Here is a 27,543-nt window from a genome sequence, read left to right as displayed (position 1 = left end):
AATCAAAAGGGAATATTGCTGGAGATGCTTTTTGATGGGTCTGTTTCTGTCCTGGCACCTGGGAGAAATGCCACCACTGTCAACTGAATGATGTGATGATGTTCTGTCCATCAACCCCTATAAACCTATGACACACTCCTGTGAATTCAACTAAAGAGTCTTTATTTACTTTACAAGTTTCTGGGGGAAAATAAGTGGAAATAATATGTACAGCTGAAATAGAAGAGAGAATACACTACCACTACAACATTCAAAGCTAGCTCGTTTATTAGTTCAACAGGAATAATCGCTTTTGTAAAAAACAGAGTGACATGTTAAGCAATGAGAAATCTCCCAAATTATCATGATGAACCTCCCTTAACCTGCCACTTCACAGCATCCTAAAATGTGGGTACCATTATTTCCAATATTTGCTAGATGGTAATGAGAACACATTTCTAAATGGTTTCTTGATGCTTTACTAAGTTGATTCAAAGATTAGCTCCAAATGGATTGCTTTGTATGCATTAACTGAGAAAATCTCTCTGGAGGAAATGCCAGAAAAGCAGGGCAGAGTCCATGACCTTGTGGAATTTAAGATCTACTACGTAATATATGACCCATCTAGAGAATAATTCCCAAGCAACTTCACAAGTAAAAATATGGAGAAGGCTGGGTGTGGTGGCTCACGCCTGTAATCCTAGCACTTTGGGAGGCCGAGGCGGGTGGATCACGAGGTCAAGAGATCGATACCATCCTGGCCAACATGGTGAAACCCTGTCTCTACGAAAAATACAAAAAATTAGCTGGGCATGGTGGCACGTGCCTCTAGTCCAGCTACTTGGGAGGCTGAGGTAGAAGAATCGCTTGAACCCAGGAGGTAGAGGTTGCAGTGAGCTGAAATCGCGCCACTGCACTGCAGCCTGATGACAGAGTGAGACACTGTCTCAAAAAATATATATATATAATATATATATTATAATAATGTATATCTCCATATAATATATTCTCCATATAATATATATTATATTCTCCATATAATATATTATATATTATATTCTCCATATAATATATTATATATTATATTCTCCATATAATATATTATATATTATATTCTCCATATAATATATTATATATTATATTCTCCATATAATATATTATATATTATATTCTCCATATAATATATTATATATTATATTCTCCATATAATATATTATATATTATATTCTCCATATAATATATTATATATTATATTCTCCATATAATATATTATATATTATATGGAGAAAACTTTAAGATTGGGGGAGGAGGCCCAAGGCTAAACCAGGAAGAAGTTGAATCCCTAAGTAGACCAATAACAAGTTGTGAAATCGAGGCAGTAATACATAGCCTACCAACCAATAAAATAAAATAAAATAAAAAAGACCAGGACCAGACGTACAGAGAGGAGCTGGTACCATTCCTTCTGAAACTATTCCAAACAATTGAAAAGGAGGGACTCCTCCCTAACTCATTTTATGAGGCCAGCATCATCCTGATACCAAAACCTGGCAGAGACACAACAAAAAAAGAAAACTTCAGGCCAATATCCCTGATGAACATCGATGCGAAAATCCTCAATAAAATACTAGCTAAGCAAACCGGCAGCACATCAAAAAGTTTAACCATCACTATCAAGTTGGCTTCATCCCTGAGATGCAAGGCTGGTTCAACATATGCAAATCAATAAATGTAATCCATCACATAAACAAAACCAATGACAAAAACCACATGATTATCTCAGTAGATGCAGAAAAGGCCTTCTATAAAATCCAACATCCCTTGATATTAAAAACCCTCAATAAAGTAGGTATACATGGAACATATGTTAAAATAATAATAGCTATTTATGACAACCCCACAGCCAACATCATACTGAATGGGCAAAAGCTGAAAGCATTCCCTTTGAAAACCAGCACAAAACAAGGATGCTCTCTCTCACCAGTCTTATTGAACATAGTATTGGAAGTTCTGGCCAGGGGAATCAGACAAGAGAAAGAAAGAAAGGGTATTCAAATAGGAAGAGAGGAAGTCAAACTGTCTGTTTGCAGATAACATAATTCTATATTTAGAAAACCCCATCATCTCAGCCCAAAAACTCTTTAAGCTAATAAACAACCTCAGCAAAGTCTCAGGATACAAAATCGATGTGCAAAAATCACAAGCATTCTTACACACCAACAATAGACAAGCAGACAGCCAAATTAAGAATACACTCCCATTCACAATTGCTACAGAGAGAATAAAATACCTAAGAATACAGCTAACAAGGAATGTGAAGGACCTTGAAGGAGAACTACAAACCACTGCTCAAGTAAATAAGAGAGGACAGAAACAAATGTGAAAACATTTCATGCTCATGGATAGGAAGAATCAATATCGTGAAAATGGCCATGCTGCCTAAATTAATCTACAGATTCAATGCTATTCCCATCAAACTACCACTGACATTCTTCACAGAATTAGAAAAAAACTACTTTAAGTTTCATGTGGAACCAAAAAAGAGCCTGTATAGCCAAGACAATCCTAAGTGAAAAGAACAAAGCTGGAGACATCATGCTACCTGACTTCAAACTATACTGCAAGTCTACAGTAACCAAAACAGCATGGTACTGGTACCAAAATAGACATATAGACCAATGGAACAGAACAGAGACATCAGAAATAACACTACACATCTACAACCATCTGATCTTTGACAAACCTGACAGAAACAAGCAATGGGGAAAAGATTCCCTATTTAATAATGGTAGTGGGAGAACTGGCTAGCCATATGCAGAAAACTAAAACTGGATCCCTTCCTTACACATTATACAAAATTAACTCAAGATGGACTAAAGACTTAAATGTAAAACCAAAAACCATAAAAACCCTAGAGGAAAACCTAGGCAATACCATTCAGGACATAGGCATGGGCAAAGATTTCTTGATGAAAATGCCAACAGCAATTGCAAAGAAAGCCAAAATTGACAAATAGGATCTAAGTAAACTAAGAGCTTCTGCACAGCAAAAGAAACTATCATCAGAGTGAACAGGTAACCTACAGAATGGAAGAAAATTTTTGCAATCTACCCATCGGACGAAGGTCCAGTATCCAGAATCTACAAGGAACTTAAACAAGTTTACAAGAAAAAAATCCCATCAAAAAGTAGGCAAAGGATATGAACAGACACTTCTCAGAAGATGACATTTATGCAGGCAACAAGCATATGAAAAAAGGCTCAACATCATTAATCATTAGAGAAATGTAAATCAAAACCACAGTGAGATACCACCTCATGCCAGTCAGAATGGCAATTATGAAGTCGAGAAACAATAGATGCTGGCGAGGCTGTGGAGAAACCAGAACACTTTTACACTGTTGGTAGGAATGTAAATTAGTTTAACCACTGTGGAAGACAGCGTGGCAATTCCTCAAGGATCTAGAACCAGGAATACCATTTGACCCAGCCATCCCATTACTGGGTATATACCCAAAGGAATATAAACCATTCTACTATAAAGATACATGCACACATATGTTTAATACAGCACTATTTACAATAGCAAAGACATGGCACCAACCCAAATGCCCATCAATAATAGACTGGATACAGAAAATGTGGTACATCTGCACCATGGGATACTATGCAGCCATAAGAATGAATGAGATCATGTCCTTTGCAGGGACATGGATGAAGCTGGAGGCCATCATCCTCAGCAAACTAATACAGCAACAGAAAATCAAACACCACATATTCTCACTTATTCAGTGGGGGTTGAACAATGAGAACACATGGACACTAAGAGGGGAACACACACACACCGGGACCTGTCAAGGGGTGGGGAGTAATGGGAGGGAGAGCATTAGGACAAATAGCCAATGCATGCAGGGCTTAAAACCTAGATAATGGGTTGATAGGTGCAGCAAAGCACCATGGCACACGTATACCTATGTAACAAACCTGCCCGTTCTGTACATGTATCCCAGAATTTAAAGTAAAATTCTTTTAAAAATAAAAAAAGAGTGGGGGAGGAGGAAAATAAGAAAAAGATTATCATGAGATATTCCATTCATGATGAATCAGTCCAATATAAAAGAATATGTAACTGCACTTTGATAGGAATTTGAAGTAGAATGGGCTAAGGAGCTAAGTCACAAACATCAATTTTTTTTGTCTAGTCCTCCCGTGTAAATCTGGACTTACTGGTTGAAGGCAGATACCCCCTCCACTCTCCCATCCTTGACTCCCTTCCCTTACAATGGTCAAGTGACCATTGTAAGTTTCACCAAGAATCATCCAATTACAAGTTAATTCGCTTAGATCCCTCCAACATGCTCCATTTGCCATGCAGCAAATGGCCTCCCTTTTGCAAACAGCAAACATAGTTACGTCAGAGGGGTTATTTGGGATCAATATGAACCTTATATACTGAATAAGGGCAGAAGATTTTCTAAGACAGAGATCAAATCAAGCCATTATGGAGGCAGAAATAATATGACAATTATTTCTCCCTTTTAACTGAATCAAACGAACTATTGATGGGCCATTCCATTGTTTGGTGCTCAGTCTATAAGTGGCTATTTGCATAAACGATCTTCATCTGGCCAGGTTTCATAATTTTATAGCTGACAGGGAGTGCCACACATAAAAATATTTCCTGGACATGTTCTCCTTGTGCTGCTGGTTTTCTGGGAGTAGATGACGAACATCAAGAGGCTGCAAATCTTCTTTTATCCATTAGCATTGGAATTTAAGAAGAATAACATTTTTACGCTTTAAAGAAACAAGAATCTTGGATTAAAGAATATAATCGCTGTCATAAAAAGTATAAAGAACTTTCACTTAAGCAGAGGTAAGCTTAATAAAATGTAAGCAGAATATAAATAAGTTCCATAATCAGTTTACTTAATTTCAGGACACATACCTAGCAGAAATGATAGTCTCTTAATCTCTGTTATCAAAACACATATTCTCAAATAATGCATGTCTGTAAATAACTTAGATAGTAATTATTCAAGAAATATTTTAGAGTCCTTTTTTTCTTAAATCAACCCTTTACATAAAAAAATGAAAGTCTTTGGAAGCAGCACCCATATCTCAATCTCTCTGTTTCCCCAGCACATAGTACAGAGCTGTATTCACAGAAGACACTTAAAATACTGATGACAGGGGAAAGTTATACTCCTCTGTCCTAAAGCCTATGCTAGCATAACTTCTCCACAGCTAATATATTCACACAAAGCAGCTTGTTCACTTGAAAAAAACTGATGTGAAATAATCACATTTTGACCTAGCTCACATATAGCTTACATATAGCTCAATGTCCTATACGTAATAATCACCTCAAAAATATTTGAGTAAAAATGTAATGGTATTTAAATAACTGAGAGAGTAAAGCCTTATATAATATACAATCCTCAATTTAGAATTGGCTGTAAACTTTGCTTTCAATTTCCTATTACATCTCTATGAACAAAATTTCATAATGTAAATCAGTGTACTTGTTTCTGGAGACAAGAAATGCCTCCTATACTAAACTTTAAGACACAAGTCTGACTTTTAGATGCTTATATTTCAGAGCACTTTCCAAACAATAAAAATCATAGCACCTTTCATTTTAGGGGGGAAAAAAGCCTGTCTGGCACACCTGTCAGGTGTGCCCTGAGTCCCCAGAGAGTGAGCTATAGATGGATTTGTTCGTGTGATGGCAGAACAATTCCACAAGGGGTCCGGTGAGTATTTCTCAGCATGCACATGTCACCTTTTCCTGACTAGAGCAATGAATTTATGTTTCAAATAGAAAACCAGAAGAAAGTTAAGAAACAACAATAGGTCTTTTAAGAGGAATGAAAATAACAAGACTTTTAAACTCCCAAAAGAATAACACTCACTTTCTGAGTCTGCAATTCTTGTAATTACAGTTTGCTTTAAAATTATTAGTTTTTGATAAATTTGATTTTAATGTTTTGGCAGTTTATCTTCTTTCAAATGCAAACCTTTGGTTTGGTTTAAAAAGTCTAATTTAGACATGTGCCTAATCAATATGTATTATACACCTACCACAATTGATTAAATTATCAATTTTCCTTTTCCTCTTTACGCAATTCAGAACAGAACAGGAAGGCAGAAATTGCACTGAAGTTAATAAAGCGCCCACATTTTAATGTTTTGTCATATTTTCTTTATTAAAGTAATTATTTGAATTAGTGAAAAATATAATGGCATTATTAAAATAGTATATTGAAATATGGAGGGAAAAATCAGAAATTATTACTACACTTACCCTTTTAAGCACTGTGTGTTTCGGTAGCAAAATGGGAACAAAGATACCTGAAATTTGAAGGTTTTTTTTTTGTTGAATAGTCTATTTCCATATGAAGGGCTGTAATTAGTGCAAGCATGAACTAAGTAGCAATTCTTATCAAAATTAACCCTAAAAAGTTCCAGCTTCTCTAGCCCAGACTTCCTGATCTTATTCTGGATGAATTTTCATGGACAATGTTAAGGTGCTCTTGGTACTATTTGACATCATCATGATTTCTCTGAGCATGTCTCTGCTATCACCCAGAGTCTACAGAAATCAATTCTGTCACAAACCAAAATACAACCCAGCCATAAAGGAACCAAGCAACAAAATGGGATTCCTTCACATAGGAAAAAAATACTTGTCTAATATTAAGGAAGTAAGATACAAAATTGTATTAAACAGAACAACACAACTATGCTAAAATATAACTAAACTATTGATAGTGGGAACTCTAGGCCAGTGGATATAAGCACAATACATCCTGAATGAATGAAATAAATAAGAAAAGCCCATGCCTGACACAGAAGAGTCAGTCACTATTCAGCTTCGGCCAACTGATAGCATGAGACCTCAAGGATGTCATATCTTCTGAATTTTCAAGACCAGCCAGGAATCTGGATTTTTATATTAAGACTTTATCTTCATCCATTCTGTAAAATAGCATACACTGGGTAACTTATAAAGAACAGACATTTATTTCTCATAGTTCTGGAGGCTAGGAAGTCTAAGATCAACATGCCAGCAGATTCCATGTTTGGTGAAGGGCTGCTTTCTGGTTCATAGAAGTCACCTTCTCCCTGTGTCCTCTTATGGTGGAGGCAGCAAAGGAGCTCCCTTGGACCCATTTTATGAGGGCACTAGTCTCGTTCATGAGGACTCCACCCTCCTGATCTAATCAAGTCAAAAGACTACTACCTTCTAGTACTATCACCTTAGAGGTTAGAATTTCAACATATGAACTTAGGGGGAACATATTTAGACCATAGCAGACTCTTAATGTTTAACATTATAAACAAATCCATTTTCCTTTCCCAGAAACTGTGTAGATCAAATAAAACCTGTCTACGGGCCTATCTCATAGACAGGTTTTATTTGATCTACAAACAAAAATTCTACCTTCTATGGGCAGGTAGACTTGCTTTGCTGCCTCTCTGGATGACTTGCTTTGCTGCTTTTACGTTAATTAGAATTGGGTTTAACTACAAATAACAGAGGAAACCAAATAAATCAATTGTTTTTCTCCCTCATGGGAAAAAGAACCGAAGATGGGTAGTCCAATAGCAGCAGGATGGCTTCATAAAGTTTTCAGTCAGGACCCTGTCAGCTCCCTTGTTGCTGTCCTACAGTGAAACCATCATCCTCATGATCCAAGGCAGCTGCTATAACTCCAACCTTTGCATCCAGGCAGCATGATGATGGTGATATACTCATGTGCCAATTCTGTTTTGTATTTTTTATTTAATTTTTTTAAGAGACAGGGTCTTGCTCTATCACCCAGGCTAGAGTATATTGGTGCAATCATAGCTCACTGCAGCCTTGGCCTTCTGGGCTTGAAGGATCCTCCTGCCTCAGCCTCCCAAGTAGCTGGGACTACAAGTGTGCATCACCATACCCGGCAAGTTCTTTTTTTTTTTTTTTTTTTTTTTTTTGACGGAGTTTTGCTCTTGTCACCTAGGCTGGATAGCAATGGTGCGATCTCACCTTACTACAACCTCCACCTCCCGGGTTCAAGCGATTCTCCTGTCTCAGCTTCCTAAGTGAGTAGCTGGGATTACAGGCATGTGCCACCATGCCCAACTAATTTTTGTATTTTTAGTAGAGACAGGGTTTGGCCGTGTTGGCCAGGCTGGTCTCAAACTCCTGACCTCAGGTGATCTACCCACCTCAGCCTCCCAAAGTGCTAGGATTACAGGCTTGAGCCACTGCGCCCAGCCTAACTCCTTTATTTTTTGTAGTGATGCAATTTCACCATCTGGCCAAGGCTGGTCTTGAACTCCTAGGCTAAACAGATCCTCCTGCCTGGGCTTCCCAAAGTGCTAGGATTACAGATGTGAACCATTATGCCTGGCCAACAGTGCTATTTTAATGAGTCTTCTCCAAAGTCCTCCAAAACACTGCCATTTATCTAATTAGCCAGAACTTAGTTACATTACCACATTTAGCTGCAAGAGTAGCTGAAAATATTATCTGTTAGGTAGACAGCCACATAACCAGCTAAAAAGTCTAAGTTCTCCTGTGAAATGGGTATGGAAGAAAACCAGATGTCTTTGATACACTTATTTATAGTCATATTAACTTTTGACTCATTAGGGTTTTTTAATTAGAAAAAGAATATATGTGCAACAAAACAAGTCAGACACTATACAAATTGACAAGGGAAGAGTTAAAGAATGTCCTCTGCCTGTCAGCTGTCTCCAATACCTACTCCAGATATTAACAGAATGTGTGAACTTCCATAGATTTTTTACCTATACTCACACATTACTTTGAAACTTGATGTTTTATTCTTCTTTTGTTGTGAAATATAATGAATATACAGAAAATTATGTACAATATATAGGTAGAATATAACAATTAATTATAAATGTCCATGTAAATCCCCTCTCTGCTCAACATTGGCACCCCCATTCTGAGAAACCCCCACATGATCACAACCTTATCCCTTCCCCCAGGGCAACCATTATCTTGGCTTGAGGAATAATCATTTCTTTTTTTTTTTTTTTTTTTTTTGGCGAAGGAGTCTCACTCTGTCACCAGGCCGGAGTGCAATGGCGCAATCTCGGCTCACTGCAACATCTGCCTCCCGGGTTCAAGCAATTCTCCTGCCTCAGCCTCCCAAGTAGCTGGGACTACAAGCATGTGCCACCATGCCCCACTAATTTTTGTATTTTTAATACAGACAGGATTTCACCATGTTGGCCAGGCTGGTCTCAATCTCTTGACCTTGGATTCCACCCACCTCAGCCTCCCAAAGTGCTGGGATGACAGGCGTGAGCCACTGTGCCCGGCCTGGAATAATCATTTCTTTGCCTTAAAAAAATAGGTCTATCATTGTGCTTGATCATTTTCTTGTCAACTTGGGTAAACTTGAACTATGGCTCCCAGAGTCTCATTTCCTATATGGTTCCAGGTCAAAGTTAAGATGCTTGCACATATGTTCATGAATGAGAATGGCTTGTACTTTTCCTTTTCTATACTGTTTTTGTTTGCTTTTGATATCAAATTTCTGCATAAAATGAGATTCCTCCTTGTCTACGCTTTGGAAGAGTTTGTGTAAGAATTACCTGTTCCTGGAAGTTTGGCACAATTTCCTGGTAGAGCCTTTTGGGCTTTGAAATTTTCTTAATGAGAATATATTTTTGCTGCTCATTTTTTAACTGATTCAAGTTCTTTAATGTCACAAGACTATCCAGGTTCAGTAAATTATAATTTTCTAAAAAGTAGGTTGTTCATAAATCATGTTGTTTCAACCTTGTATATTCTCCTAATTTAAAAAAATCTACTGTAATATCAATTACCAAGACAGTGGTATGTTGAAATCTCCCTCCGAGATTGTGGACTTCTCTATTCATCCTTACAGATCTGTAAATATTTTCTTTATTTTTGAGACTTCATTCTTAAGTACACAGAAATTTAGATTTCTTTTTTTTTTTTTTTTTTTTTTTTTTGAGACGGAGTCTTGCTCTGTGCCCCAGGCTGGAGTGCAGTGGCGCGATCTCGGCTCACTGCAAGCTCCGCCTCCCGGGTTCACGCCATTCTCCTGCCTCAGCCTCCCGAGTAGCTGGGACTACAGGCACCCGCCAACACACCCGGCTAATTTTTTGTATTTTTAGTAGAGACGGGGTTTCACTGTGTTAGCCAGGATGGTCTCGATCTCCTGACCTCGTGATCCGCCCGCCTCGGCCTCCCAAAGTGCTGGGATTACAGGCTTGAGCCACCGCGCCCGGCCGAAATTTAGATTTATTTAAAAATCCCTGGTAAACTGAAACTTCAGCTGTTAAAAAGTGACATTTTTAAATTCTAGTAATTTTTTGCATTAAATTCTGTTTTATCTTCTATTAATTTAAGTAAACTAACACTTTTGTTTAATATATGTATGATATATATTTACCATCACAATAATTTCAACATTTCTGTAGACCCTCATTTTAGATACGTATTTTAAACATTTAATTGAATTTGTTTTCTACACTTTGATAATCATTGTTTTTTAACTGGAATGCTAAGTCTATCTACATTAAATTATTTACATTTAATTATTACTGATATATTTGGGTGCTTTCTCTTTGTCACATCTTCTATGTGCTTCCTTTTCTCTCTTTTCTTGGCTTCTTTTGGTTTTTCTGTTTTGTTTTTGTTTTTTGTTTTTGTTTTTGTTTTGGAGACAGGGTCTCATGCTCCTGCCCAGGCTGGAGTGCAGTGGCACCCAGGTTGGAGTGCAATGGTGTGAGCATGGCTCACTGCATCCTTGACTTTCTGGGCTCAAGCAACCCTCCTGCCTCAGCTTCCCAAGTAGCTGGGACCGCAGGCACACGCCACCAGGCCTGACTAATTTTTTAAAAAAATTTTGTAGAAACAGGGTCTTGCCATGTTGCCCAGTCTGATTTCAAACTCTTGAGCTCAAGCAACACTCCCACCTTGGCCTCTCAAAGCACTGGGATTACAGACTTGAGCCACCGTGCCCAGACCTCTTGACATTTTTTGGATTTGTTTTTATTATTCCATTTTTCCATACTGAAGATTAGAAAGAATATACTCACATTCTATTCTTTTAAAAGTAACACAGAAATGACAACAGGCACATTTTAAAGCATTAATGCTTAAAAATTCTTTTACCCTTCTCCTAGACAGAATAAGGTCCTTAGAACATTTTAACTCCATTGGCCCCTCTCCTGACACATCTGGTATGCCATTATTACACTGAATAGATGGTTTATATTAATATTTTTAAAGCCCTATATGATTATTACTGTTATTGTCAATAATGTTCTTTAGAACTAGTCACATATTCTCACTTTCTTTGCTTTTCATTCCTCCTTGCATGTCAGAACTTTGATGTTACTTTCTTTCTACCTGAAGTACATCCTTCAGAACTTCCTTTATCAAGGGGTCACTAATAGCAAACTCACTCTATTTCTGTTACTTTACAAGGGCCTCTTCCTTACCCTCCTTCTTTAAAAATATTTTTGCTGGATATAGAATTCTGTTGCTAGCTATTTTCTTTCAAAATATTGTAAATATAATTACACTATTTCTCTTTTCACTTCTTGGTATTGAGAAGACAATGTTAATTCTACCTGGGCTAACATGTTAATAAATGTTCATTGATTAACATTGAATTCAATTTAATTGAATTTAATTAAGACAATTCAAAGGAGCTGAATTTAATGTTGATCTATTTAGTTGAATTTAATGTTAAATTGAGTTTCATTGAATTTAATGTTCAATTGAACTTAACATTATATTCAATTAAATTCATTAACATTAAATTAAATTCAGCTCTAATTAACTTTTTTCCTCTGTCAATTTTTAGGACTTCCCTTTGTCTTTGGTGTTCTGTAGTTTTACTATCATGTGTTAAGCTTTGGAAGTCTTTTTATTTGTCCTATTGATATTCATTGACTTTCTTGGGATTGGGGACTGGCGTTCTTCTCAATTCTGAAAATTTTTGAGCTGTTATCTTTGCAGACACTGCTTTTGCCCAATTTTCTCTCCCCTCTCTTTTGGACTCGTATGTGAAAGCATGTGTTAACTCTTCTTTCACTTTCCTCTATTTGTCATCCTCTCTTCCATATATTCCATTTGTATTCTCTATATACTGCACACAAAATTATTTCTTCTGACCTGTATTTAAGACCCCTATTTCTCTCCTCAATCATTCTTATGCTAATTGTTCTTAAACCTATCCCTAAGTTTTGTAAATTAGTTACTGTATTTTTAATTTTTAAGAGTTTTCTTCTGTGCTTGTTTAAATCTCCTAAGTCACTTTTTAATGGTTTCCTATTCCCTAAAAATATTTTCAAGTTTGCCTTTTGTTTCTTTACATTTGGAAAATATTTGGCCTATAATTTTTGTCTGTTAATTCCAACATATGAAGCCGTCGTCTGTTTCTGGTATATGCTCTTTTCTGTTGTCCTTATTCATACTGCCTCACATCCTTGTATGCTTGGTTATTGGAAGTACTGAAATATGGAAGTAGGCTGGTGACATTGTCAAGCCTCTTTATTAACAAACAATAGACCCTGACTACTTCCAGATTTCTTGTCATATGAGTCACTGAATTTCCTTATTAAGATATTATTATCTAAATTTCGGATACTTTTATTTAAAAACGTCCTCATTTTTTTAACTTTTGCCCATCTAATAGGTGGGAAAAATGGAATACCAGCTAATAGTGAGGTTAAACATCTTTTCAATATTTGACCATTTGGATTTTCTCCTCTGTAAAATTTGTTTATGCCCTTTCATTTTTTTTCATTTAGCATTTCCCCTTTCTCAGTCTCTCTCATGCACCCTCTCTCTTTCCCCAACCCGTCTTGCAATTAACACACACACACACACACACACACACACGCACACATGCACACACGCACTATTTATCTTTTAAATAGTTATCTTTTTCCAGTCATATATACTACAAGTATTTCTACATTTCTACCCAATATTTAAATTGTTTTCTGATTTTATTTATGTTATCTTTTATCATTCATTTTTATTTTAGTTTTCATCAAGTCAATTATATCTTTCTTCTCCTTTTATAGCAGCTGGGTTTCCTGTCTTACTTAAGAACAGTTCCATACTAAAAAGTCATAAAAAATCTTTTTTTCTAAATTTTTCTCTGACATTTAAATTGTTTTATATTTCACAATTAGATATTTAATCAAGCTGTAATTTATTTTTGTATATGGTATGACACTGTGGTACAGTCTTGTTTTCTTCCAGATGGATAGATAATTATGCCAGCATCATTTCAAAAATAAACTATCTTAGAATTTCCATTTTTGCCAAGTTACACTTTAGATGTCCACAGAAACCCTTCTTGCTACAGTACACATAAAAATGCTGAATAAAATATCAACAATTTTTTTCTATTTTATGATAAAGCTGGTGCGAAAATAAATGAATTGCTTGACAGCCAAGAATAAAGTACAAATCCAGGGAGGGGATTGAGCACTGTGGCTGCCTTGACCCTGGAGGCATCTGCCAGCTCTTGGTGGTGAAGTGCTCAGTTTACCACACTGTATCACGAGGCTGGGAAATAAAATATGGTTCCCGAAACAGTGAAAGGTCAGATCAGCAATTTTTGCATAAATCAGACAACTAAGAATGGCACTGCCATGAAAACAAAACAAGACAACAAAATAAAAAGTTCTCCAGAGAGAGATAGGGTATATGCTTGTGTGTCTCAAGCCCGACTGGGTAAAGCAGAAAAAACACACACAAAAAATCTGAGAGTTCCTCACTACAAGTGTGTATCCCTTACAGGCAGGCTTAGAGTCAGAATTCACTCTATTACTTTGGCCCCAAAAACCTAATCAAAACACTGAGTGGTTTTGGGTTGGTAACACCCCCCAAGCAGCTGGCAGAAGCTAATATAAATCTTCTCTGGAGGAACAAATTTTAAATACAGGCTTCAAAAGTTTCCTCCAGATAAGGTTTCCCAAGACCATGAGCTCACAATAAAATAAATCATTAAAAAACACAAGGAAAGAAGTCACCAAGAATATGAATCAGCAGAATCAAAAACAGCAGAACCAAACCCACAGAGACTATAGACATTGAAATCATCAAAGATTCAAAACTTAGAAAATATGAAAAAAAAGGGTTTAAGAGACATGTTGAATAGAGACAGAAGGCCGAAATTACATGAAATCAGGAAGGAATTGTGAGGAGAATTGAGGGGGACTGATTAGGGGGCTCACAGACAGAAACCACTGTAAGGATACACACCTACTGGGGGAGACGGGAGGGGAGTCATGAGCTCTAGTCAGGAGAAAAATTTTGTCACACACACAAAAAGAAAACAAAGGCCCAACCATAACAAATAGTATCTAAGTACAGAAGAGAGGACCAGCTGAAGCATGAGACTGAGTTACTGCACTTACATCAAGTCAGCTACCCAGAAATGACCCCACCATCTGGGGTGACTGATGAAAGAGCCAGAGAGGCAAGGATCCACTTGGCTTTCAGGTGAAACTGTAAAGGGAAGTCCGAGATTTTGTCCAACCTCTTCTGGTCACCTCCCGACCTTTCTTCTACTGTGTAGTACATGACCATGATGCAGACTATCAAATACTGTAGAAATATCACACTGTCTACTTTTCAGAGTACATTTCTATATTTCCTGTTTTGTGATCACTTTGAAATTGACAAATCCCTACAGGCAGAGGGGGAGATGTCAATCACACTCACTGATGACACAGAAACAGTGGAGTTGTTGGCACTAGCTTCATCATCCAGTGCTCAGCCTGAAAGTCCCCAGCTTTTTCAAATAAAAAGGTTTGCATCTGGCCAGGTACAGTGGCTCATGCCTGTAATCCAAGCACTTTGGGAAGCTGAAGCAGGAAGATTGCTTAAGGCCATGAGTTTAAGATAAGCCTGGGCAACACTGTAGAACCCCATCTCAAAAAAAAAATTTCTTTTTTAAATTAGCCAGATGTGGTGGCATGTGCCTGTAGTCCCACCTACTGAAGAGGCTAAGGTAGAAAGATCGCTTGAGCCCAGGAGTTCAAGGCTGCAGTGAGCCATGGAGCAAGACACTGTCTTAAAAAAATTTTTTTTAATTAAAAAGAAGCTTAAGTTTAATTAAATGTTCCATAGCATTTCTTGTAGACATTAATTAGTGGCCAGACAACACATATCTTTCCTATTTTAGATAACATTTGAAACCAATTAATGCAATTCATCATATGAACAGACTAAAGAAGAAAAATTACATGATAATCTCAATAAACTCATGAAGCTACTTTTTAAAAATTTAATATCCATTCATGATTTTAAAGAGAAACTTTCACCAAACTAGGAATACAAGTAAATTCCCTCAACTGATAACAGGCATCTACAAAAAACCCACAGTTAACAACATACTTAAGGGTAAAAGAATGAATGCACTCCTCCTAGAATCAAGAAAAAGGCAAGGATCTTCACTCTCACCACTCCTATTCATCATTATATTGGCCGTCCCATCCAGTGCAAAAACGCAAGGAAAAGACGTAAAATTCTGTATCTTCTATATATCAGAACAGAAGATATAAACTGGTCTATATTCATTGATAAGATGATTATGTATAAAGAAAATGCCAAAGAATCTAGAAAAAAGCTACTAGAACTAATATAAGTTATTTTCTTTTCTTTCATTCTTTTTTTTTCTGAAATGGTGTCTCACTCTGTCACCCAGACTGGAGTGCAGTGTGGCGCGATCTCAGCTCACTGCAACCTCTGCCTCCCCGGTTCCAGCAATTCTCCCGCCTCAGCCTCCCAAGTAGCTGGGACTACAGGCGCGTGCTAATTTTTAGTAGAGAACGGGTTTCACCACGTTGGCCAGGCTGGTCTGATACTCCCAACCTCAAGTGATCTGCTCGCCTTAGCCTCCCAAAGTGCTGGGACTACAGGCGTGAGCCACTGCACCCAGCCTATAAGTTATTTTCACAAGCTTTCAGGATATCATAAATAAAAAGAGGAAAATTAATTTTATTATCATATACTAGCAATTAACATTTAGAAATTGAGATATTAAAAATACCATTCACACTAGCATCAAAAACATGCACTAGAGATAAAGTCAACAAAATATTTATAAGACCTGTTCTCTGATACCTACAAAGCACTGCTAAGAGTAACTGGAGAACTAACTAGGTGAAGAAAAAAAATAATATGTTCGTGGATTAAGAGTTCAGTATTGTGAACATGATTATTCTCTGCAAGTTAATCTACATACTCAACACAGTTTAATCAAAATCTCAGCGTGTGTTTTTGTAGAAATTGTCAAGTGGATTCTAAAATTTAGATAAAAATGCAAAGGACTTACAACAGGCAAATCAGTTTGGAAAAACAAAGTTGGAGAATTCACAAAACCTGATTTCAATACTTACTATAAAACTACAATAATCAAAACAGTTTGATGATAGTATAAGGCATATAGAACAACTGAACAGAAGAAAGAGGCCAGAAATATACCCACATATATAAAGTTACTTTATTTTCAACCAAAGTGCCACCATAACTCAATGAGTAAAGAATAGACTTTCAATAAATGGTGCTAGAAGAACTTCAAATCCACATGGAAAAAATAAAACTCCACCTTAACCTCACATAATAACACAAATTAAGTTGAAACTGAATGCAAAGATTGAAACTAATTGTAAAAACTGAAATATTAAAACTTCTGGAAGAAAACATAAAAATACACATGAATTTTGGGTAGACAAAAACTCAGGACATGAAACTAGTAAACTATCATAATTTTTTTAAAAAGATAAATCAGACTTCATCAAAATTTCAACCTTGTGCTCTGTAAAAAATACGTTCAAGAAAACAAAATGGCAAACCATAGAATGGAAGAAAATACTCACAATTTATCTATCTGATAAAGGACTTGTATTCAGAATATACAAAGAACTCTTCCAATTCAACCAGAAGAAGATAAAAAAAAAAAAACCCCACCTCCTGGGTTCACGCCATTCTCCTGCCTCAGCCTTCTGAGTTGCTGGGACTACAGGCACCCACCACCACGCCTGGCTAATTTTCTTTGTATTTTTAGTAGAGACGGGGTTTCACCGTGTTAGCCAGGATGGTCTTGATCTCCTGACCTTGTGATCTGCCCGCCTTGGCCTCCCAAAGTGCTGGGATTACAGGCGTGAGCCACCGCACCTGGCCAAAAAAACTCAATTTTTAATAAATACTCAAATAGACACTTTATAGAGGAAGATACATAAATGATGACCAATAAACACATGAAAAATAATTTAACATTATTAATTATTGGGAAATGCAAATTAAAGCCACAATAAAATACCAACACAAAAACCACTTGAATGACTAAAATTAAAAAGACTGATTATACCAAGTGTTGGCAAGAATATGTACTAACTGAAACTATCACACATTTCTGTTAGGGATATAAAATGTTATAAGCAGTCTGAAAACTATTTGGGAGACTATAAAGTTAAGCATATACTTATCATTACCCTGCAATTCCACTCTTAGGTATTTTCGAAGAGAAATAAAAGCACATATCCAAAGACTTGTACGTGAATGTTCGTAACAGCTTTGCAAATAACAGCCCCACATGGAAACAACCTGAATGCACATCAATGGATGAGTGGATTTTTTTAAATTGTAATATATCCATAGAATGGGACGTTATTCAGCAATAAAAGGAGTAATCTACTGATAAACCCAGCAACATGAATGAATCTCAAAAACATTATGCTGACTGAAGAAAGCCAATTCCTCCCCCCCTCAAAAAATGTTTCATAATGACTCCTTTCAGGGGAAACTCTAGGAAAAATAAATCCAATCTACAACGATAGAAAATAGATCAGTGGTCTAGTCCTGGTGGAAGTGGGACTGAGAACATTTTGAGGTAATGGAGATGTGGTGGTGGTTACATGGGCATATGTATGTGTCTAAACTCATCAAACTATATAGTTAAAATGTGTGCATTTTAAATGATAAAGGTTTGAGATGATGAATATGCTAATTACCCAGATCTAATCACCCGCTGTCCTCCCACTGTTCATCACACATATTCTCAATAAAGAAACTATTTTTTTGTAAATAAGTAAATAAATAATAAAACATGTGCATTTTATTATACCTAAATTAGACCTTAATAAAGTTGATTTTTGAAAAAGAAAGACTGGTTACTGATTAACTTAAGGGTAGAACATATAGACCTCTCAGTACTTTGGTAGAGCTTACAGCTGGGCTGGGAAGGACCTACATTCTAGCTGCATTAAGTACGTTTGATTTGCACAATTGCATATGAGACATCTTGCCCTCTAATACCTTTTGTTATAGTCAAAGAATGTAGTCTTGAGGATCAGTCACCATTGGGAAGACACATTACAAGTCACTGCCACAGCTAAAGAGGAGACTCTCCTTTTTACCCCTAAAATCCTATGTATTTGGCTACGGAGAAGACCATTAAACATAAGGAGCTTTCACTTTAAGGTGTCTCTGGTGCACAGATAAACTGGGGGATGAAATATAAGGAAACAAGTGCCCATAATAGATCCCAGATCACCAACAAAGCAAGGAAGTCTATGGCATCTGAGATAGAGAGAATAAGTGTGGTCTAAAATCCATGACTGCAAGTAGCGTTCAGGGATGAAATATGACAAGTATAATTTTTGAGGTTGCAATATACATGATAACGCCTTACGACAGTGTTTCCAAGGATTGGGTCAAGTACTAGTGCTGGTACATGGAATTACTTTAAGAGTTTTTTTCTGAGATGAATTGGGATGGCAAACAAACATGATATTACATAACACTGAGTCATATTATGATTCCTTCTCTTATTCTCTTAGTTTTTTCGGATTTTGTAAGAAAAAGTCTCCTTTCCTGCTAATATGTCTTTTACAATTCTCTCTTTTAAAAAAGAGAAAACGCAAAATACCTAACTGAAATGCAGGAGCATTGTTTGTTTACATACTTATCGTCTATTTAGGGCAAGTACACTGGTTTTTAGTTTGTGGTAGTGATACTATATTTTATAAAATAAATGTTTTTCAATTAAAAGGTGGTTAGTTTATTTAAAAAATAGGTCAAAAGTACTTCAGTGGTATATTGATATGATGATATATGAACACCTGAGATTGGATAACATTGCCTTAAAATGTTAATTTGTAAGGAAGTATATGTATCTCTGTATAGATACATCTGTATTGATAATCATTAAATTATTATTATACTAAAAATCTTAAAGAAATTCAATAGCAGGACTATTTTCACATCATAAACTAGTTTTAAATTCAGAATTACATGCCCCTTAATGTCTCCCAAAGTTTCAGATCCCAGGTTCCTGATAAAGGGCCAGATCAGGATTTTTAGCTTCTTATAAATTGGGATAAAGCACTGTATAATTTGACGAAAGGCAGAAATATATCTGAACAATGATGAAGGGTCAATTCCATTCTGCCTCTATCTCTCTGGGGTGTGCTCTCACTTGAATGTCGGTAGATGAAGAAGATATGCAGAGGATACCCCTGAAAAAAAGATTCTGTCCCCAGAAAACTTGGCAATCTGCTATTTTTAGTTATGCTCTTTTTCTTCTCAGTATATATCTCAATGTCTTTTACACATGATCTTAGCCAAAAGGCCAAGAAGCAATCTCAATTTCTTTTTTAAAAAATCCATAAAAATTTACATTTGACTTTAGGTTCATTAATCATTTCAAAAATACAATTCACGTGGACAAATTTCTTCAAAATTGTTACGTTATTGTCAATGTTTTGACAATGATGTGCAATTTTTAAAAAACTCAACCTCAGCTAGACTCTAGAGAATTTTACCAGCCAAAATCAAAAAGAGAACTGTAAAACAGATTTTCTTATTTAAAGAAACATAAGACAGTTTGATTCCTACCATTCTTATAGTTTCCCAAGAGTAAAATTAAATTTGGAATGAACAAAGATAAACCCCTTACCTGTTGGAAGGTGCAGTGTTATGTTGTTGCAAAAATCTGTGAAGCAGCATTCGGTTTTGGTGACATTGTTGGAACTGTGACAGAAGACTTGAGCATTCAGTTCTGGAAGGGAGACACAGGATTTGATCACCTGCTCTTTCCCATTGGTTAGCATGACTGATGCCCAACATGCTCCTTCTGTTTGGCAGGTAAAGTTTGAAGAATCACACAAAAGACATACACATTTCAGTCCTGGAAAGAGTAAGGCAAAAAGATTTAAAATACAAAAGATATCATGCTACTTTATTTGATAATACCTGGGAATATAAATTCAATCTTAATGAAAATGGAAAAAGGGTTTAAATAAAAACACTTGCTAAACACATGCTAAGCTCTTACTCCCTCTCCATCATATGTTTCACTAAACATCCTGTCCAATTATCATTTACTATTGCTAATTTTTTGTGATTTATTCAGTTGCTACTATATTTAAAGCATTTTCCTCATCCATGCTCTAAATACCCCCATATTAAGTTCAACCAGCTCATTCCTAAATCAATAGCTCCTAGGAAATGCTAGGAAACAGTATCACAGCAACCAAGGGGAGCTGTCCAGCAACACTCATAGAACATTTAAGTGGGGTTATGGCAGCTGTGTAACCAAACAATTCAGTGTGTTCTGTTCCTTTGCCCTCCTTCCTTTAAACTTTTAAGCAAATGTGCTAAACGCAAAGCTAACCATAGATACTTATGTCTCTAAAAAAATAGTTGTGACACTTTATATTTATTTTCTGTGACACTTTAACACAACTGTTATTGTCGTAGTTCCTTTAAGGCATTGGTGAGCCACTATATTTCCCCTCTTCACTAAAGAACGTGTATTAGAATGAATCATTTGAACAGACACCATGACCTTCAGGTAATTTTCTTTAATGCGCACATCTAGTTAGTCCATAAAGTAAGGCAAATCAATAATAGAATTTAGAATATCTATACCAATACAACTGTGAAAAATTACACTTTGTTAAACTAATCTGTTCACTATCTACACCTCCCCAACATTCTCCACTTACTACACACACACACACACACACACACACAGACAAACACACTCACCACTAATTCACATGTCCAAAGTGGTGCCTATTTATGTTTTGATGTAAAATATTTGTAGCATGAAGCGTCTAGTGGTTATTTATTCAAATTTCATTTAAATATATTGTTTCTAAACAGTATAATACTAAATAAGCTTTGTATTATTGTTTTAAAATTCTTTAAATTTCATGGCTTTAGGAGTACAAGTTGTTTTGGGTTACATGGATGAACTGTATAATGGTGAAGTCTCAGCTTTCAGTGTACACATCACCCAAATGGTGTACACTATACTCAACAGATAATTTTTCATTCCTAACCTCCCTCCCACCCTCCCCCACCTTCTGAGTCTCCAATACCCTTTACGTCTCTCTGTATGCCTTTGCATATTCATAGCTTAGCTCCCTTTTATTAGTGAGGACATGCAGTATTTTGTTTTCTGTTTTTGAGTTACTTCACTTAGGATAATGGCCTCCAGTTCCATCAAAAGTCGCTGCAAAAGACATTATTTCATTCTTTTTTATGGCTGAGTTGTATTCTATGGTATATATGCCACACATATATACACAAATATATACACAAACACACACACCATATATATATATGTGTGTGCATATATATATACATACATGCTCATACACACACACCACATTTTGTATTCATTTATCAGTTGATGGGCACTTAAGTTGATGCCATATCTTTGCAATTGTGAACTATGCTGAAATATACATACACGTGCAGGTATCATTTTGACACCCAATTGTGGGATTGCTGGATCAAATGGTAGTTCCATTTTTAGTTCTTCGAGAACTCTCCATACTGTTTTCCATAGACACTGTAACAATTTAAATTCCCATCAGCAGGGTATAAGCATTTGCTTTTCACCATATCCACACCAATATCTATTGTTTTTTGACTTTTTAATGGTGACCATTCTGGCTGGGGTAAGCTGGTATCGCACTATGATTTTAATTTGCATTTCCCTGCTGATTAGTGATGTTGAACGTTTTTTCATATATTTGTTAGTAATTTGTATGTCTTCTTTTGAGAAGTGTTTGTTCGTGTCATTTGCCCACTTTTTAATCAGATTATTTGCTTTTTTATTGCTGATTCTCTTGAGTTCCTTGTAGATTCTGGATATATCCTTTTTTGGATGTATACTTCGCAAATATTTTCTCCCATTCTGTAGGTTATCTGTTTATTCTGTTAATTATTTCTTTGGTTGTGCAGAGATATAGATGACACAAACAAATGGAAAAACATCCCATGCTCATAGATTGGAAGAATCAATATTGTGAAAATGACCATGCTGCTCAAAGCAATCTACAGATGCAGTGCAATTCCTATCAAAATACATCATTTTTCACAGAATTAGAAAAAAAATCCTAAAATTTTTATGGAATCAAAAAAGAGTCTGAATAGCCAAAGTAATCCTAAGCAAAAAGCACAAATCTGGAGGCATCACATTACCCAACTTCAAATTATACTATAAATATAGGGCTACAGTAACCAAAACGGCATGGTACTGGTATAAAAGTAGACACATAGACCAACGAAACAGATCAGAGAATCCAGAAATAAAGCTGCATACTTACAACCAACTGATCTCCAACAAAGCACACAAAAACTGACACTGGGGATAGGATACTCTATTCAATAAATGGTTCTTGGAAAAGTGGATAGCTACACATAGAAAAGTGCAACTGGATCCCCCTCTCACATTATACAAAAATTAACTCAAGATGAATTAAAGACTTAACTCTAAGCCCTAAAACCAGAAAAATTCTAGAACAAAACCTACAAACTGTTCTCAACATTCCCTAGGTAAAAAATTTATGACTAAGACCCCAAAAGCAAATGCAACAAAAACAAAAATAAATAAATGTATTACTAATGTAATGAACTTTTTGTTAAATCACAACTGCCCTTCCATAATTATCTAAATGTTCAAATTTTTACCATGTAATCATTGTTAGTAAAATTAAAGTCTTTAAATTGCTAATCGCTCAAATTGGAGTTGCTTTTGTACTTGTAAAATATTTGATACATAAATGACAACTTTTACTTAACTTCAAATACCGATATGGGAGCAAAAATGGGGTACTATTCCTATATGACTGAATATTTAACAATGAACAAATTCTATATCAATCATATAGAAATTATTCTCTTCTATCAATAATTTTTCTTAACTGATGAAGCATCATTTCTAAAAACATTTTTATTACTGGTATCCTAAGGGAAATACAATCCTAAAATAAAATATTGTTTTGTTATCAGCATCGAACCGAGCATAACAGCTGACTTTCCTATTTATTGTAGTGGTGACCAACATTAATAAATATACTTTTTCATCAATATTTATGTGATACAGAAGAACCATATATTCTAACTTGATTGGGATTCTATAGAGCTATATAGATAAAATCTAGTGCTTTAGAACATGTTTCAAGGCACTTTCCTTGCAAAAAGAGAAATCATATCATGGGCAAGCATTCATCTAGGTTTCTACTGACAATGAAATCTTTTTAGTATTCTCCAGTTCCAATCTTACAAATTTGATTATACTAGCTTTGTAATCTTAGGCATCACTTTGTCTCCTCTACCTCCATTTTCTTATATGAAAGGCAGGACTAATAATAATATATCTCCTCATAGTGTTGTTGTGGAGAATAAATTAGTTAACCTATATAAAGCCGTTAGACCAATGTCTGGCACATAGGAAATACTATATAAAGACTTAGGGACTATCTCTCCTACTACTGAAGGAGGTAAGGTCAGTTGCCTTATGCAAACAAGCGAAACAATCAAAATATATTTGTAACCCATAAAGGAATAGCCAAATGAACTAGGGTGCAGAGACCCTTTAAAAGGCATAATAAAGAAATGCATCTCTTTCTGCTCTGTCAAGAGTGATTTGACTGCTCTCCTTCTTTTAATGACCCAGACTAGATTCTAGACGGTCACACAGCAGGTAGTATCTGGTGATGGTCCAGCCAAAGAATTCAGGAAAAGACAAAGGTCCCAGCCCTCACTCTGTCACTAACTTGCTGATTGACTTTGGAGAAGACATTTAACCTTACAGAGCCTCAATGTTGTCCTCTGAAAATAGAAAATGAACAGCATAGGGAAAGTGGGTCCAAAAATCTTAAACTCTTACATAACACCAATATTTTATGACCCTACTTATTTACAGCTTATGGAAATCTACAATTACAAAATAGGAAAACTCATTTAATGTTAAGAAACTTGTGGCCGGGCGCGGTGGCTCACGCTTGTAATCCCAGAACTTTGGGAGGCCGAGGCGGGCAGATCATGATGTCAGGAGATCGAGACCACGGTGAAACCCCGTCTCTACTAAAAATACAAAAAATTAGCCAGGCGTGGTGGCGGGCGCCTGTAGTCCCAGCTACTCAGAGAGGCTGAGGCAGGAGAATGGCGTGAACCTGGGAGGCGGAGCTTGCAGTGAGCCGAGATTGCGCCACTGCACTCCAGCCTGGGCGACAGAGCGAGACTCCGTCTCAAAAAAAAAAAAAAAAGAAACTTGTTGCACTATGGTTATTCTTCACTTTCATATTTTAAGGGGCTAAAGGTAGGAAAAAGAGTAACTCTTCTAACACACAATCTCAAACCATTTGTCACTGGACATTTCATCAGAATCTCCTTGGACGCTCTATTTTCAAGAGAAACTTAGCAACTGACACAACTAACTAAGGAATATGAATCCACTGAGTGAAGACAATCATAAAGCACTCAACAATTAAATATATGTCAGTTTCACATGCATTCATCATCTCATATAATCCCACTGCAACTGTGGGAGTTAGTTGTCACTATCTCCATTTCATACATAACAAAATGAGGCTCAGAAAGACAAAGTGACTGACTTACGTAACAGTCTCTGGACTACTCAAGCAATGGTACCTTTCATGAGTAAGGTGCCATAAAAAAATGGGTATGTGAACAATTCTCCCACCCCACAAATTTCTAGCAGTTGTGAATAAAATAGAATTCTAATACAGCAGAAAGAAGCTGATAACTAATTAACAATTGAAAACTAGGATTCTGATCTGTATTATTCTAATAGCCTTTAAAACACAGTTGGTATTTTTGAAATGAATTCTACCTACCTATTTTCTGAGGGGACATGCAGTCAAATAAAATTCAATATCATGTGCCTTGCATCTAAAATAAATAATCTCACCTTACAGCTTTATCTAAATTCTGTATTAAGTAAGGCTCTGAGTACATAATCTGATACTTTCTCTTTGAAGCACTACTGGCTCCTTATAAAAATGATTACATAATAGTTCTTACCAAGAAATTATGTGGATACTCACTGAATGTTTAACAAGCTATAAAAATTTACTCTGGTTAAAAGTAAAAGGTACAAATCATAAGAATAATATAGACCTAGGTGATACAGTTAAGACAGAAAGTGACACCTTACTTTAAATCTTGCACGATGAAAAACATTGGCAAAATTGAGGATTTGTTAATGATAATGGCTTCAAACATCTGCTACATGTTCCCATTTATTCCAGTTCAACTGGCAGTATGATAGGACTGACAGTGAACAAACAGCAAACTAAATAGGGCCTAAGATGAATAAGTAACATACGACATACTCAGCCTCTCATATTTCATTTCCCACCAGTCCACTATATCACTGCATTTGACATATAACTCAACTATATTTATATTAACCATCCTCAACATAGAACCTTTATGTTGCCAATTACAATATAAGTTGCCATTAGTGATTAGACATGATTTCATATTTTGTCTTTTTCAAAAAAAACTGATGTTCATTGAGTCAATTACACTACAATATTCTGTGACAGAATAAATCTGGTTGTTAGTAGGCAGTAGTCTTGTCTCATGTTTATTTTATACTTTCCCATTACAGTGTACTTGAGTCCTATAGAAAGGGACAGCAAATGAGGTTGAAGAAGGAAAACAATTACCCATAATAAGGAGGTTTATTAGATTTTTCACCACAAGGAAGATTGTACTTTGCTTTTGTCTCCTCCTACCCCTTTAATTATCCCCTTTTATCCACTCTTTGCCAATTCGTCTCTAAAAGGCAAGACATCTGTTACCCACAAGACATCTGTTACCCACATCAACTAAAGGATGTGCACATTCCTAACCAACCAGAAAATAAATATTCATCCATATTTACATGTGATGGCTAGCACACCCTGGTGTCCAGAAATATAAAAACCATCTGACTACAAAAAAGAACCAAATTTGTTGATCTGCATTTATGTGCTATTCTTATTAGAAAGCCAAATATTTATTTGGCAAATATTAGGTGTTTTGAATTAGACAGCATTTTCAATATCTTGGTTACATATTACTATGTTTCCTATGTTTGGGGTCTATATGCTAAAATTAACCAGTGCTTAACATAAACATCTGACATAAACTCTTTCTTCTTTTCCAGACATTAGTTTATTCAATTTCTCTAGTTTTAGACCAGGCTATGAAACACAAAATATTTTTTTAATTCAGAAAACTGTCTCAGATTTGACCTGCTGAATATGTAATCTTTTCATCATTTGCAGGCTTCTGAGTTAACAAAGGGAACAATTCAAGCTTTTCAGTGTGCTGAATATGAAAAGTACAGCAGCAGGAAAGAAGCCAGGAAAACTAGCACTAGCAAATCTGAAGGAAAGCCAGACAGGGTCAAAGAAAATCGGGCAAAGATCTAGCTTCCTTTTCTATTCCTTGTCAAAATTTTATTTTCTTGTCATGTGGTCATTTCAAAGCATTTGCCTTTCTTAATGGTAAGGAAAAATAGAAGGAAGAAAGAAAGAAAGTAGCATTAATAAAATATGGGCAATATAAATGCAAACTTTTTGGCCAAATGAGCTTTCAATAAAGATTCAGCTTGTAGAAATACTACTTCTCAGACTGCAACCAAAAAAAATCAGAACTCCACAAATAAGGGAAAACACCCATCACAAAGAAAAACTGTTCCTTTGCACAAAGTAGCAATTACATTCCCTGTTAAAGAAGGCCTCACCCTTAGAGCTGAGAAGGAATGAAACCACCCTACCAACAGGGATTCTGTCCAGGAGAACTGCTTAAACTTCCAGCTGTAGGGCTCGATTTAGTTAGAATTCAGCATATTGTAAATTATTAGTACTAACCATTTGGAATTTTCTCAGTCCAAAGGCAACACTGACTGAAACTGGAGGTTTTAGCTCACCTGACCACCAGCCACCTGAGACTTTAGACATGTTCCCCAATCTCTCCAGATCTTATCTTCCTCACCTGTAAAATGAGGAGGTCAAGCAGCAGGCTAGAAGACTTCTAAAGACCCCTCCAGGTCTATAGTCCTCTGCTACTCTGAACTTGTGTCACAATTCTCAATATAAGTGACTTAAGGATTACCTATGATAGATGAAAAGAGAGTTGGGGTTGGGTAAGTGAACAGGATAGGTCTGTGCCCCCAAATTCACACCCTGCTATTTCAGTGGGTGAGAGAATTCTACTGGTTTATAA

General features: G+C 36.1%; 1 protein-coding gene across 1 annotated transcript in view; it reads right to left on the bottom strand.

Moving 5' to 3' along the window:
* Positions 1-27,543, bottom strand: part of ACVR1C (activin A receptor type 1C) — a 95,491-nt gene that overhangs the window by 32,898 nt on the left and 35,050 nt on the right. The window contains exon 2 of the mRNA XM_003266134.3: positions 19,961-20,191. Coding sequence (XP_003266182.1) covers positions 19,961-20,191 — 231 coding nt within the window. The remainder of the gene's footprint in view (positions 1-19,960; positions 20,192-27,543) is intronic.

The sequence above is a fragment of the Nomascus leucogenys genome, chromosome 17 (assembly GCF_006542625.1).
Source record: "Nomascus leucogenys isolate Asia chromosome 17, Asia_NLE_v1, whole genome shotgun sequence".
NCBI lineage: Eukaryota > Metazoa > Chordata > Mammalia > Primates > Hylobatidae > Nomascus > Nomascus leucogenys.
This window is presented reverse-complemented; position numbering and strand designations above follow the sequence as displayed.